Source organism: Ahaetulla prasina, chromosome 7 (genome assembly GCF_028640845.1).
Source record: "Ahaetulla prasina isolate Xishuangbanna chromosome 7, ASM2864084v1, whole genome shotgun sequence".
Classification (NCBI taxonomy): Eukaryota; Metazoa; Chordata; class Lepidosauria; order Squamata; family Colubridae; genus Ahaetulla; species Ahaetulla prasina.
In genome coordinates this window covers 47,932,571-47,948,343 of record NC_080545.1, presented here as the reverse complement: position 1 = coordinate 47,948,343, position 15,773 = coordinate 47,932,571, and the positions used below count along the sequence as shown (strand labels likewise).

The 15,773-nt window shown below is 33.6% G+C and overlaps 1 protein-coding gene across 1 annotated transcript in view; it reads left to right on the top strand.

The window, feature by feature from the left end:
- The window catches only part of GRIP1 (glutamate receptor interacting protein 1), a 409,502-nt gene that overhangs the window by 360,464 nt on the left and 33,265 nt on the right, over positions 1-15,773 (top strand). Inside the window, exons 13-16 of the mRNA XM_058189644.1 lie at positions 1,187-1,332; positions 3,046-3,126; positions 13,959-14,028; positions 14,279-14,424. Of these exons, the coding sequence (XP_058045627.1) occupies positions 1,187-1,332; positions 3,046-3,126; positions 13,959-14,028; positions 14,279-14,424 (443 nt within the window). The remainder of the gene's footprint in view (positions 1-1,186; positions 1,333-3,045; positions 3,127-13,958; positions 14,029-14,278; positions 14,425-15,773) is intronic.

Here is a 15,773-nt window from a genome sequence, read left to right as displayed (position 1 = left end):
CCCTGCATGAAAGCGAAGATACAAAAATCCACTGACAATCCAAACTGCCAACTTTGCAATGACAAAGCTGAAACTGCTCCACACTTAATATATGAGTGCAGCAAAATCATGCAAATTGATTACAATAGACATGATCGAGTTGCTAAATTAGTCCATTGGTCATTATTTAAAAAATTAGACATACCTGTATCCGAAAAGTCATGGGAGCACAAAGTGGAAAAAGTTACCGAAAATGGGACAGTGAAGATCTTGTGGGACTTTCAAATACAGAGAGATCATCATTTGGAATACAACACACCAGATATCACGGTTGTCAAGGGCCGAAGCGTATAGTTTATTGATATCACTGTACCAGGAGATGCCAGGGTCGAGGAAAAGGAGCTGGAAGAAATCATGAAATATCACGACCTGGCCATCAAAACTACATGGCTATGGATGAAACATGTAACAGTGATACCCATTGTCATTGAGGCATTTGGTACCATGTCCAAGAATTTTACAAAACACATCAAGAAATTGCAGCTTCCTGCAATAACACTAGCAGAACTGCAAAAAACTGCGCTGCTCAGAACATCATATATTTTAAGAAGATACTTGATATAGCATCCTGGGTATCAACCATTAGCACCAGTCAAGGGTATTTGTGACACATTTTTAAATGTTCAGTTGACTTGAGTTTCATGTTTAATGAATAAAAGAGATAATAATATCAAGTCTTTAAATATCAGAGCTTGAAATTTTTCATTTTCAGGGATGTTTTGAGCCATTAAACCAATAGTGCTTTTTTTCTCTAAGAAAACAGTTGTGCATACACATTCTTGCAATGTTAGAAATAGTTTTTAAAGTAGTTACACAACCCTTGCAAACATACATCTGCTTTAACAATTGCAAATGAAGAACATTTTTCACCCTCCTGAACATTGAACTCTTTTTAACTGAAATTGAAAAACACAAAACCCCTCATTGTCACCACTGATAATTTAAACTATTTTATGTTAATATTTTATGCTAAAACCATACTGATCTTAATCATAGAATAATATAGTTTTCTTGGAACAAAATTAGATCAAATTGCAAATTTTTGGATATGATAACTGAGCAAGCTTTTAATGGAGAACATGTAATTTTGTTATCTTTCATATCAGTTAAATTAAGTTTATTCCTTTTTTCTTCATTTTGTGTGAAGGTGTGGCATCCTCCAAATAGGAGACAGAATACTGACTATAAATGGGATCCTAACTGAAGATAGCACTTTTGATGAAGCTAATCAGCTCCTCAGAGATTCTTCTATCACTAGCAAGGTCACTCTGGAAATTGAATTTGATGTTGCAGGTATGGATAGTTGAGTATTCCATATACTAAAATGGTGAGAATTTAACCCATTTGAATTTGTTATCACATATACATAGACAATCCTAGTATATGCCAATATTTTATTAATATTCATCCTGAATCTTTCAAAGTACTGGCAGAATTTATTTTGCAGCTTATTCAAATACAACATACACCATAGGCAGGAAAGGAATTACCTGGAATAATTAGAAACAATATATTAAAAAGAGTTGAAATGATAAAATTAACAATCCAGGTATAGAGAGATGAGAAGAAAATAAATTGCCTGGAATTTTCTATGTATTATTAATTACAGTCTTGGTGTAAAATTAATTAATTAATTAATTACAGACTTGGTGTCTATTAATTATAGTCTCATTAATTATAGTTGTGGCTGAGAAAGCCTTTGCACAACTTTGTGTTGTATACCAGTTGTGCCCTTTCCTGGACTGCTTTCAGTCTGTCAAGCCTTGTAATCTCACCCTTGGACTACTGAAATGTGCTCTACATCAGGTTACCCTTGAAGAGTATCCGGAAGCTTCAGCTGATTCAGATGCAGCTGCATAGTCAGTTCCTGGGCCCCTATAGTGACCTGTCTTACATTGCTACTCTACAAGCTGCACTGGCTGCCAGTTTGCTTCCAGATCCAATTCAAGATGTTAGTCATCACCTTTTCCATGGAATGGGTCCAGGCTATCTGAGAAACTGACTCACTCTGACAGTATTAGCCCACCCACTCATGCCAGTGGACACTGTCAGACAATGAATTTTGGCAGGCAAGGTCCAAAAGAAGAGCCTAATTTGCTGTGGCTCCTGCCCTCTGGAGCATCTTGTTCCCCACGCCCCCAATCAGACTCTTCTGGCCATCTGAAACTAGCTTGGGGCTCTAATTGGGATGTGGCACATTGGGAGTGTATAATGGAGTAAAAAATACCCCATCTTCTCTCTGTGCATACTTTGTTCCCTCCCTCTCCATCCTGCTTAGTTTGATTTTAATTGAACTTTAAATTTAAAACTTTTATTTACTGTTTGAATGATTTATTCTGTATTTTATTCAATATCTGTAAATTGCCTAGAGTCACCTTTGGCAAGATAGGTGGTATACAAGTTTGATTGATAAAGTAAGTAAGTAAATAAGTAAAGATACTGCAAAATATGAGCTAAGAATGGGTGAGATTTAATATATATATAAAAGAATAGGATTAAGATTACTTTTTAACTTATAATAATATATGAAATAATATTAGAAACGTTGATATAATAATTGACTGAATTATCATTAAATTCAGACTGCTGCTAAATATTTGTAGCATCAGAATTTTAAATATTTTAAACATACTGGCTATCTTAATAATTCTTTATGCATAATAGTGTCTTTAACACTATTTTTAGATAAGTATTTCAGTATGTTGAAAGGGTTTTTCTAATAATTATGGTGTACAGTTAGTTAAATCAATGTTGATCTTTAAAACTTTTAAATTTTATGTGATATTATTATTATATGTTAAAATTTCCTCTTCTACTTTGCAGTCCTTTACCTTAATAATCAATGCAACATTATTATTTTAAATCACTAACCTAAAATATAGTTCAAGATTTGCTTTACTTTTTTGTGAACTGCTTGAATAAGTATTTGATATATGAATTATGAAAATGTAATGAATGTAGTTCTACTTGGCATAAATGAATAAATGAAGCACCTTTTAATTACAGAATCTGTTATACCAAGTAGTGGCACTTTTCATGTAAAACTACCAAAGAAGCATAATGTAGAACTTGGCATCACCATAAGTTGTAAGTGAAGTAGATTTTTTTCATCATCTTTTCTTTATAATGTTGGTTGTCAGTAGAGAATTGTAACATGATAGTATACAATTTATCTTGCTTTGTCAAACTAGAGTTAATGTTGTTGTTATTATTGTTATTTAAGCTGGAATCTACTAAATCACTTAGATACATGAAATTTTGTCAAGCTTCTGCAATAATTACATCTTTCTTTTTGTAAATATAGTCAATGTTATTTATAGCAAGGATGAAATGTAAAAGAAATTACAAGCTTAGTCCTGCTGGAGAAAAGTTTAGGCACAAAATATTAATACAGAGAAACAGAAATTTTCACTACTTCACTAATTTGATTTGATTTTATATACACACACACAAACACAATATTATATATAGATGTGTGTGTGCGCACACACAGCTTTCCAGACATGTGGAATAGGATACTTTGAAGTTCAGTAACCTTAATTGTGTACTACATAGTCTTTTTCAGGCATCCTCTAATGTGTCCCATCCAGTGGTGGGTTTCACTTACATTTGCTACCGATTCGCTCGCACATGGAGAGCATATTTGATGACGTCCAGGTGGGTGGACGGAGCCTCCTGCTGCTGCTACTACCGGTTCATGTGAACCGGGGCGAACCGGTAGCAACCCACCACTGGTCAACATCACCCAAAAAGTTGGATTGGTGGAAACCTGTGTCAGCACCCTTTCTATAACTGTTACTAAGTTCTCTCTCTCATGAGGCAAGATTCTGAATGGACTTTCTGCAGATTCATAATGTTTCATAGAAAACTCTTCTAATATATTACTGTAAAATACTTTTTTTTTATTTTACACCAACCATGCCAGTATTGGCAAATAAGTAGTTATAATATTTTAATATCCTCCTTTGCAATGCTGTATCCTCTTACAATCTGGTAACAGTTTTAATTCATAAATGGTCTAGAACCGTGATGGCAAACCTCTGACACGCATGCCAGAAGTAGCACACAGCACCCTCTCTGATGGTACGCAAGCCGTCGCCCCAGGTCAGCTCCACTACACATGCATGTGTGCCTCCTGCCGACTAGCTGGTCTTCAGATCTCTGCCATGCATGTGCTAGGGTGGGGCATCTACGGGACGCATGAGGGGGGCATATGCACATGCATGGACGTGGGGCACATGTGCGGGGGCACACATGCATTGCATTTTGGGGGTTCGGGCATGTGTGCACTTTGGCCACTCAGTCTGGAAAAGGTTAGCCATCACTGGTCTAGAATCAATGATAAAAGTCTCCAGATGATACCCAGATTATTCCCAGCAATGTAATTGGTCAAAGTAAATCCTGCAGTATTTAGCAAAGTAGGTGAATTAGTAACTGAATGGCACATTATTTTGCATGTGGTGCTAAAAATGCTTAGGATATTTAGTGTAAATGAGTTTTCAACAATATGTTCTGGATACAACACAATAATTCTGGTACAATTTGGTTCATTTATTTATTTCTTAGCAAACTATTAGAACTGAGACATTATACTTTTATCAAGTGAATGCTGGTATTAAAAGTAATATTACTATTTGATTTTAGAGGACAATCTGTTGAGCATTGTAATCTGGTATTTGACTCAGTTCTCATTTACTGAATTAGATATTTGTATCATTATGTATGTAGTAAAATTAATTTTATTTTAATAAACTATATATTTGAAACCTGCATTTAAGAGATGTAAGGATTATCAATTTAATATATTTGGTTTGCTTTAAACCAATTAAGACATATGAATATATATTTTTGACAAATCGTATTCTGTAACATAAACCATACTATTTTGAAAAACCTACTGAAATATATGTATTAATGGATGTTAAAATATTTTGCTGCAAATAAACCTGTATTGCATTCATAAAAAGAAAGCAGCTCACATTCTCTAGTCTTTTTTTTTTTTTATTCAAAAAGTTTTACAAAATTTTTTCCCCCTTTCCCCCCCTCCTCTCCCCTCCCTTCACAACCCCCCTTCCCCCCCCCCGACTTCCCGGAACGGGCACAAGGTATAGTTAAAAATAAAACAAACATATGCTAAAAAAATTTCATCCCAACTTAATTATACCCCTACAATCATCAATTCCTAACTTCCCCCAAAAACAATCAAGAATAATACATCATAATCATTCAAAAACAGTCTGATAACTCTTAATCTGATATCTACGTTGAATATAGTCAATCCATTTTTTCCATTCCTTTAAGTATCTTTCTTGCGTATTGTCTTTCAAAAGGCTGATATCTTCGCCATCTCAGCCAAATTGGCAACTTTCAATATCCATTCTTCTATTGTAGGTACTTCTTTTTTCTTCCAGTATTGTCCTATTAGTAGTCTTGCTGCTGTTATTAGGTTTAAAATTTAGTCTCAATTACTGTACAATCCGTAATAATTTCCAACAAGAAAAATTGCAGCAGGAACTTTATCTTCTTTTTCAAAACATTTTGTAAAATCCACCAAATTTTTATCCAAAAGGCCTTTATGTCCTTACAAGTCCACCAAATGTGAAAATATGTAGCGTCATCACAATTACATCTCCAACATTTTGCTTGCATATCTGGATACATACACGATAATTTTTTAGGATCTAGATGCCATCTATAAAACATTTTATAAAAATTTTCCGTCAGATTCTGTGCCTGCGTGAATTTAACATTTCTAACCCAAATTTTTTCCCACGTTTCCAATAATATTGGCTCCTGAAAATTTTGAGCCCACTTTATCATACAGTCCTTTACCAAGTCCCTTTCAGAATCTATTTCAAGTAACACATTATACAATCTCTTTATATGCTCCTGAGACTGATTTCTAATTTGCTTTACCAAATTTCCCTCGTTCTGCTCTATACCAATTTTCTGATCTCCCTTCCATCTAGCACGTAGTTGCTCATATTGAAACCAAGTATAATTTTTCCCTTCCTCTCTTAATACTTGCAGAGTTTTTAACTGCAAGTTACCTCTTTCAGTATACAAAAGATCTTTATATGTAATCATTTCCTGATTCTGTTCTATGTTTATATTTTCTATTGTATGTCTAGGACTTGCCCATATAGGAACCTTATAATTTAGTTTATAAGAGTATTTTTTCCAAACACGCAGAAGGGCATTTCTTAGCACATGATTTTTAAAGGCCTTATCCACTTTTTTGTCATAAATTAAATATGCATGCCATCCATATAGCAAATCATAACCTTCTATATTCAAAATTCTGTCCTCTGTTAAATTAAACCAATCACTTATTGCAGAGAGAGCAGCTGCTTCATAATATAATTTAAAATTAGGCATTTTAAACCTCCCTTTCCGAGAATCTTGAATTATTTTCATTTTAACCCTAGCTTTTTACCTTCCCATATAAATTTGTTAATTCCTTCTGCCATTCCTCAAGATTCTTATCTTTCTTAATTATTGGTATCATCTGAAAGAGGAATAAAAATCTAGGTAAAACATTCATTTTAATAGCAGCAATTCTCCCAGCAAAGATAATTGCAATTTTTCCAAACAATCAACTCCTTCTGAACTTTTGCCATAAAACCTCATAGTTATTCTTATACAATTTCACATTTGACGATGTAATATAAACCCTAAGTACTTAACCTTCTTTACAATTTCAAATCCTGTTATTTCCTCTAGTTTTTCTTTCTGTTGTCTGGCCATATTTTTATTATCACTTTTGTCTTTTCTGATTTACCTTAAACCCTGAAACATTCCCATATTGATCAATTATTTCCAACAAAGATTTACTAGAATTTATAGGGTTTGTTAAAGTAATCACCAAATCATCTGCAAAAGCTCTTAACTTATATTCATATTGTCTAACTCTAATTCCTCTATCTCCTTTACTTCGTATTTTATCCAATAATGGTTCTAGAGTTAAAATAAACAATAATGGTGATAAAGGACATCCCTGTCTTGTTCCTTTCGCAATCTTAAAAGGTTCTGTTAAGCTACCATTGATTATAATCTGTGCTGTTTGCTCTCCATAAATTGCCCTAATTATTCTTAAAAAACCATCTCCAAATTGCATCTTTTCTATTAATTTAAATAAAAAATCCCAATGCAATCGATCAAAAGCTTTCTCTGCATCGAGAAAAATAAATGCTGCTGGAATAAAATTTTTCTTTTCTAAGTACTCCAGTAAATTAACAATCTGCCTAACATTATTCCTCATCTGTCTCCCTTTTATAAATCCAGATTGATCATTATGAATTCTTCGCTGCAGAATCAACATTAATCTATTAGCTATTATTTTAACAAAATCTTATAATCATTATTTAAAAGTGAGATTGGCCTATAATTCCCAGGTTTAGAACAATCCTGTTCCTCTTTTGGTATCAATGAAATAAAGAGGTTCTCCATGAGAATTCCCCTCCTAGTTGTATCTGATTAAATAATTCCTTAAGTGGACCTAACATCTCATCCTGTAAATTCCTATAATAACTAACTGTGAGCCCATCCATTACCAGGAGTTTTCCCCATTTTAATTGTTTAATTACCAAAATAATTTCTTCCGAGGTTATAGGCCGATTCAGTTCATCCGTTTGTTCTAAAGTTAAATTTTTAACCTTATATTCCTTCAAATAATTATCAATATCCCTATTCAATATATTATCTTTAAGATATAAATTTGTATAATATTCTAAAAAAGCTTTTTTAATTTTATCCTGTTGATATCTCTCTTTGCCTTTATATTCTATTTTTTCTATAGTACGTTGTTTTTGTCTTTTCCTTAAAGTGTATGCTAACCACCTACCAGGTCTATTTGCGTTACAAAAAGTATTATGTTTGGCATATTGTATATTTGTTGCCACCTGATCAGCCATTATCATATTAAATTGATTCTGTAGTAACTTTATTGCATCTTTAAGTTTTTGATCATGTGGATTATGTATTAATAATTGTTGTTTCTTATAAATTTCCTCTTCTAAATACCTACGCTGTCTTTGTTGCTTATTTCTCTGTCTATTATTAAGATATATTAATACACCTCTCATAAAAGGAGTCCCAAACCATTTCTATCGATGTTTCATTATTCAAATTATAATCAAAAAATTCTTTCATCTGCTTTTTACATTGATTTACATTATCCTGATATCTAAACAAATTTTCATTTAATCTCCAAGTTCTTCTACCCTCTTTTCCATATTGCAATTCCATCCAAACAGGACTATGATCAGACAAACATCTTGGAAATATCTTAGTTTTCTTCACCCTAAAAAGCAAATCATTAGAAATTAAAATAAAATCAATACGTGAGAAGGATTGATGCCTATCAGAGAAAAAAGTATAGTCTCTTTCCTCCAAATTCCAGCCTCCATACATCTCTTAACTCAAAATCTTCTATCATATCAAAAAAGGATTTAGGCAGCTTTGCATGTGCAGGTATCTTCTTGGAAGAAATTCTCTTGTCCTTTCGTGTATCTATTACTCCATTCCAATCTCCCAATATAATGCACGATTTATAATCCCATAGAATCAACTTATCATATAACATTCTATAAAATTTTTCTTGTTGCTGATTGGGTGCATATATACCAAGCAAGAGAGTCCTATTTGTTTCTATTGTAAGTTCAATAGCAATATATCTTCCGTGAATATCTGCCTCTATTAACTTGGCTGGTATATCTTTTCTCAAATAAACCACTATGCCATGTTTTTTCTCCAAAGCTGAAGCAACAAAATGTTTACCTAACTTTGAGTTTATTAGGTACTTTTGATCTGATAATTTAATATGCGTTTCTTGTAAGCAAATAACATCATTTTTAAATTGTTTCAAATAATGAAATATTTTTCTTCTCTTCTGAGCTGAATTCAAACCATTGACATTCCAAGTCAAGATTTTATTTGCCATTACTGGGCTGCTGAAGCTTTTGAGCAATCAACTGAAGATCGTCCTCCCGTATCTTCGGCCGTACTCCTCCCACCGCTTCTGTAGCAGAATCCTGAACTTTACTTTGAGTTTGTTGCTCCTTTTCTTTACGCTTAAGGGCTCCCCTCGTCAGTCTTTGTTCTTGTGGTTGTTCCTCAGATGGTAACATCACTGGAATCACCTCAGCTTCCACACCCATTTGAGTCTCTTGAATTCTTTTTTCTATTATTTCTATTTCAAGTTTCAGCACTGTAGAAAGAAAATCTTTGGCCTTAAGCACTGTGTCAATATGATATCTCCTTCCTTGATAATACACTGTCAAACCAACTGGAACCTCCCATCTAAATTGAATCTGGTATTTCTTAAGTTCTTGTGTGAAAAATGTAAAGTCCTTTCTATCCCTTAACATCTTGGGAGGAATCTCTTTCAAAACCTTCAACTCCTGTTCTCCTATTTTCAAGTTTTTCTGAAAAGCAACTTGCAAAATTTGATTCCTCACTGTTCTTTTCAAAAAATAAACCACAATGTCTCTAGGAAGTTTCTTTTGCCTAGCAATCCAAGAATTAACTCTATAAATTTTGTCAATTTGATAAGCAACCTCTTGTGGATCAAGTTCAATAAATTCAGCCAGAGCTTCTGATAAAAAATTTTTTAAATCTTCCCCTTTCTCCTCATTCAAACCCCTAATTCTCAGAGCTCCTTCCATCATTCTATACTGCATCACCACCACTTGATCTTCATTTTTATCCAATTTGATTTGCATTCCCCCCATTCTATTTTCTATTTGTTGATTTGACTGAACAATTTCTTGCACCTCCTCCTCCACCACCTCCAGTCTTTTTGCCAAACCTTGAAAAGCCATCAAGATATCTTCTCTTATTTTTTTATTATTCTCTTTTATTTCTTCTCTTATTTTCTCATTATTATCCATAATCTCCTTAAACCTTTCTTCAGACACTTTCCCTTGCTCTTTAATCAGATCTTCTAAAGCTGGTTCAGAACCCCTTCTACCCCCAGTCTTAGGTGGTTTAGTAGCCATTTCAGTTTTAAAAATTCACAAAATATAAGTCTAGAAACTCCTCTTTTCCCCTTTAAGTATAGGAGAGCTCACTTCACTTCATTAAAATCCACACATAACATTTCTTATCTTCTTAGTTACACAGACTGTTTGAAATTCCATTCGTCACTTTCACTCCCGTTCAGGCGCCATCTTTAAGAGTCAATTAAAACAAAGAAAAAAAAGTTTCTCTTTTTTAAAAGGTAGAAGTCAGGAGATCAAAAATACTTGCAATCCAGTAATTGTCCGCTCGCACTCATTCCGTCTGCTTAAAGAGATCCATGAAGATAAGACAATTAGCAGAGATGGACACTTTCTTCTTTTCCTGCTTTTGCAGGCACGCACTGAAGTCGGAGCATGGCAGGAATATTTATGGGACCGTCGACCCTTCAGGGCTCTGCTTAATTAAAAACAAAGCCTCTGGGGAGGTCTACCAACACTTCCCTGCTGCTCTTATCTTTTCCCTTTCATCCAGGGAAAGAGATTAAAGCCGGCTTTTCCTGGCTTTTACGATGTTCAGTGCGGAGCCCCTTTAATTAGGAGCTCAGCGAAGAGGTGGAGCCACCGGAAGCCCCCACATTCTCTAGTCTTGATTTAAGTCATAAAAATAGATTTATATCTAACCAGTATATAATATTGGTTCTTCACAGGCATGAAATCTTTATCAGTTCTCTGTTTGCAAGGTCTGATCTATTCAATTCACATTTGAAAAGTTTATATAAGTTTACTTTTTTTATTTAGAAATGTATACTGCCTCTGGCATGCCACCTGGAAAACTTATATTTTCTAAAAATAATAGTAAAAGGGAATAGGATTCCCTTATAATTTCTAAATTTTATTATTCAGTTTATATTATTTCTTTCTATTTATTGCAAAGTTTATTGCAACATCAAGGTAGTACACAACAATTCAAAAATGCCACAAATGCAAGAGAAAAATGCAGTTAAAAAAGTTAAAATCAAAATTAAAACCAGCAATTAAAATAAGTAGCAGGTAGAGAGTCAGTCTGGTCTAGTGCTTAAGGCTTAACTCTATAAATTTTGTCAATTTGATAAGCAACCTCTTGTGGATCAAGTTCAATAAATTCAGCCAGAGCTTCTGATAAAATTTTAAAATCTTCCCCTTTCTCCTCATTCAAACCCCTAATTCTCAGAGCTCCTTCCATCATTCTATACTGCATCACCACCACTTGATCTTCATTTTTATCCAATTTGATTTGCATTCCCCCCATTCTATTTTCTATTTGTTGATTTGACTGAACAATTTCTTGCACCTCCTCCTCCACCACCTCCAGTCTTTTTGCCAAACCTTGAAAAGCCATCAAGATATCTTCTCTTATTTTTTTATTATTCTCTTTTATTTCTTCTCTTATTTTCTCATTATTATCCATAATCTCCTTAAACCTTTCTTCAGACACTTTCCCTTGCTCTTTAATCAGATCTTCTAAAGCTGGTTCAGAACCCCTTCTGCCCCCAGTCTTAGGTGGTTTAGTAGCCATTTCAGTTTTTAAAATTCACAAAATATAAGTCTAGAAACTTCTCTTTTCCCCTTTAAGTATAGGAGAGCTCAGTTCACTTCATTAAAATCCACACATAACATTTCTTATCTTCTTAGTTGCACAGACTGTTTGAAATTCCATTCGTCACTTTCACTCCCGTTCAGGCGCCATCTTTAAGAGTCAATTAAAACAAAGGAAAAAAAGTTTCTCTTTTTTAAAAGGTAGAAGTCAGGAGATCAAAAATACTTGCAATCCAGTAATTGTCCGCTCGCACTCATTCCGTCTGCTTAAAGAGATCCATGAAGATAAGACAATTAGCAGAGATGGACACTTTCTTCTTTTCCTGCTTTTGCAGGCACGCACTGAAGTCGGAGCATGGCAGGAATATTTATGGGACCGTCGACCCTTCAGGGCTCTGCTTAATTAAAAACAAAGCCTCTGGGGAGGTCTACCAACACTTCCCTGCTGCTCTTATCTTTTCCCTTTCATCCAGGGAAAGAGATTAAAGCCGGCTTTTCCTGGCTTTTACGATGTTCAGTGCGGAGCCCCTTTAATTAGGAGCTCAGCGAAGAGGTGGAGCCACCGGAAGCCCCCACATTCTCTAGTCTTGATTTAAGTCATAAAAATAGATTTATATCTAACCAGTATATAATATTGGTTCTTCACAGGCATGAAATCTTTATCAGTTCTCTGTTTGCAAGGTCTGATCTATTCAATTCACATTTGAAAAGTTTATATAAGTTTACTTTTTTTATTTAGAAATGTATACTGCCTCTGGCATGCCACCTGGAAAACTTATATTTTCTAAAAATAATAGTAAAAGGGAATAGGATTCCCTTATAATTTCTAAATTTTATTATTCAGTTTATATTATTTCTTTCTATTTATTGCAAAGTTTATTGCAACATCAAGGTAGTACACAACAATTCAAAAATGCCACAAATGCAAGAGAAAAATGCAGTTAAAAAAGTAAAAATCAAAATTAAAACCAGCAATTAAAATAAGTAGCAGGTAGAGAGTCAATCTGGTCTAGTGCTTAAGGCTTAACGCACTATAAACCAAGAGACTGAATTCTAGTCCTGCCTTAGGCATGAAAGCCAGCTAGATGATCTCTCTCAGACCATGATGTCAAGCTTAGGCAACAAGTCAATCATTCAATTCCTATCACAACCAATGGATGAACATTTGATTTATCCAAAAAGTGGACCCTTCACTTGTGGGAAAATATTAGGAAGGAAAAAAATTAGCATAAATATCATTGATTGATAAAAGACGTGTTCTTACCATGTTCCTAATTACTGGGAACTACTTAGAAAATATACTGCATAACCCAGAGAACCATAGTCACATTTACCGTGCTTAATAGACTTTTGCAAGGTACTGCAATTTCTATACAATGAAACATCTTAATAAATCAAATACCATTTTCACACTCTTACCTAGAAGTAACATAGCAAGATTCAGCAAGATTTGTGTTGAATTACCTAGGTATCAGGTATGAATTACCTTGAGTATATTTTTAGTGGCTATTTTCAAATGGGAAGCATCATAAATTTTATTACTAGAAGGAAACAGGAGCCTGCGTAAGGTACCATTTGTAGTACAAATTGTGCTATATAGTTTAAGAAATTTTAATGGAGAGTTTTCATTCTTTCAAGAATTTTAAGAAATAAATTAAAGGAAACTTTCCTGATATATATCCACAGTATAGATCAGATACTTATGCCAAGATAACATGTATAAGATATTTTAAAAATAATATAATATACCAAATATGCATATTCTCCTTCCATTTAATTATGAGATGTTCTGGCTAGCATATAAAAATATATGTGTAAATATTTTCCATAAAATATTAATTATAGAGTAAAAAACTTAAGCAAATAAATGAACTTGTACACATTGATAAGAATGTTCACAAAAAATGGAAAAATGGCTAGAGTATCTTAAGCCATGCAAATGTTGATATAAAAGTAGTAGATGATAAATTGTCTGTTGGGAGAAATGAATGTTGTTGGAAAAGGTGTAAATAGCTATGAATAAAAGTATACATTATTATATGGACAATGAGACTAGGGTGTATCAAAAAAATCTATAAAAGTGAGTTCAGTGGGATCATTAACTTTATTGAACAAATGGTAATATGTGACATGTATAGTCATAGTGAACATGACAGTTGTTTATGAGAATAAAAAGAAAGGCAAAGGTATAGTGATTGATGTTGATGGAAACTGTTTCTTTTCCTTTTTCTTATTTCATGACTTCAATTTGTTTGGCTTATTATGTCTAATTTCTTTTTTACATCATATAAAATTGCTTACCCCAAAGAGAAGGAGCATGTGGATATGCATGTATGCATGTATTCACAATTTCAACTGTGAATATTTGTGTATTCTGTATTTCAGCTCCATCTAGTCGAAAACCAGGGGATCCTCTTGTTATTTCAGATATTAAGAAGGGAAGTGTTGCCCATAGGTGAGTGCTTACAAGGTGACAAAGATTATGTTGCCTGCTCACATTTCTCAAACTCCCTGCATTTTTAAATGTTCTGCAATTGTAAAAGCAAGTGCTTCCCTTGGTATAAAATGCTTTTATGTGCTACCTCATATATGTAAAACAAAAAATCATTTTCATTCTTAAATTTAAAAAAACTATCATTATTTGCATGAATATCTAAATCAACTTGTTCAAAACATTAATCACATAATGTATTCCTTATTAATAGAACTGGGACGTTGGAACTAGGTGATAAATTGCTTGCCATAGACAATATTCGACTGGACAACTGTTCCATGGAAGATGCTGTTCAAATCCTGCAGCATTGTGAGGAACTTGTAAAACTGAAAATTCGCAAGGATGAAGATAACTCTGGTATTCACAGTCAGCTATGAAACATTTTATGTATATAAAAAAAATGCCTTTGGGATGCAATATAAGTAAAATATTATATGGAGAAAGTATTCATGATAAGAATGATACTTTAGTACAGGCCAATGGCTTTGATGTTTCTGTCTTGTCAGAGATTGGAAGAATAAAACCTCCTCATGGAGAAAAGGGAAGGAGAGGAAGATAGGATAGGTGAGAAAGGAGGAAAAGAGAAGAGGAGTGGGGGAGAGGAAGGGGAAGGAGGAAGGAGAGGAGGAGGAAGAAAGTAGGAGAGGCGAGGAGTGAGGGAGGGAGGGAAAAGAGGAGAAGAAGGTTTGTTGTGAAATGAAGGGAAAGAAAGGGTAGAAGAGCAACTCCAAATGTAATTAAAATGTTTTAACTTTGTGCTTTCTTCAGAAAAAAATATGTATGATTATCTATGGACAAGAGACTGTACATTTACAATATGTGTATATGAAAAGAAAAAAGAAAAACCTTTTTTTTTAAAAAAAAAGAATAAAACCTCCTCAAGGTTCTGACGAATGCGGAAAGTCACTTTGCTTGGATCATGTATATTTATCACAATGCTAGTTCAATACCCCTAGAGAAATCTTATACCGAAAAATGTTGTCTGAAGAACTTCAGATTTTTTTTAAAAAACCGACTGTTTTAGATGACACCATATTTATTCAGATCCTCCCCATATATACACATGTATAAACATACACACATAACTATTTAACTCCCTTGTCAAAATGTAAAGAATCGTACTAGCTTCACATTTGAATATATTGGAATACATAGGTGGATAGAAGATTGTGAAATATGGAATAATTGAATTCACAATAATCTAATATGTATGTTGTATTAGTTTTGTATTAGTATTTTTTAATTGAAAGACTTTTTCAGAAATAAATAAATTCAGAGTAGTAAAGTTATGCAAGATCATATTATCTTTTATTGTTATGAAAAAAAAATTGATGAGGTATTTTCAACAAGAATTTTCTTCATAATGTAAACTTTTTTAAACAATCAAATAATATATGCATGTATATGCATATAAGCAGTCCTCAACTTATGACCGATCCCAATAGCTATTTGTGATCCAATTTTGATCTTATGACAGACACACACACCCCATTGTCATGTGTTTGTATTTTGAGCACTTGGCAACTGGTTCACCTTTATGGCTATTTGCAACATCCCACGGTCATACAATGTTCAGTGCTTTTTGCCAGTTTCTTGCCAGTTTGTCAGTTTCTTCTGGTTCCCAAGAAAAAAACACCCCTTGGATAAAATGAATTAATTTAATAAACACAGTGTTCACTTAACACCATGGCATTCATTTAACAACT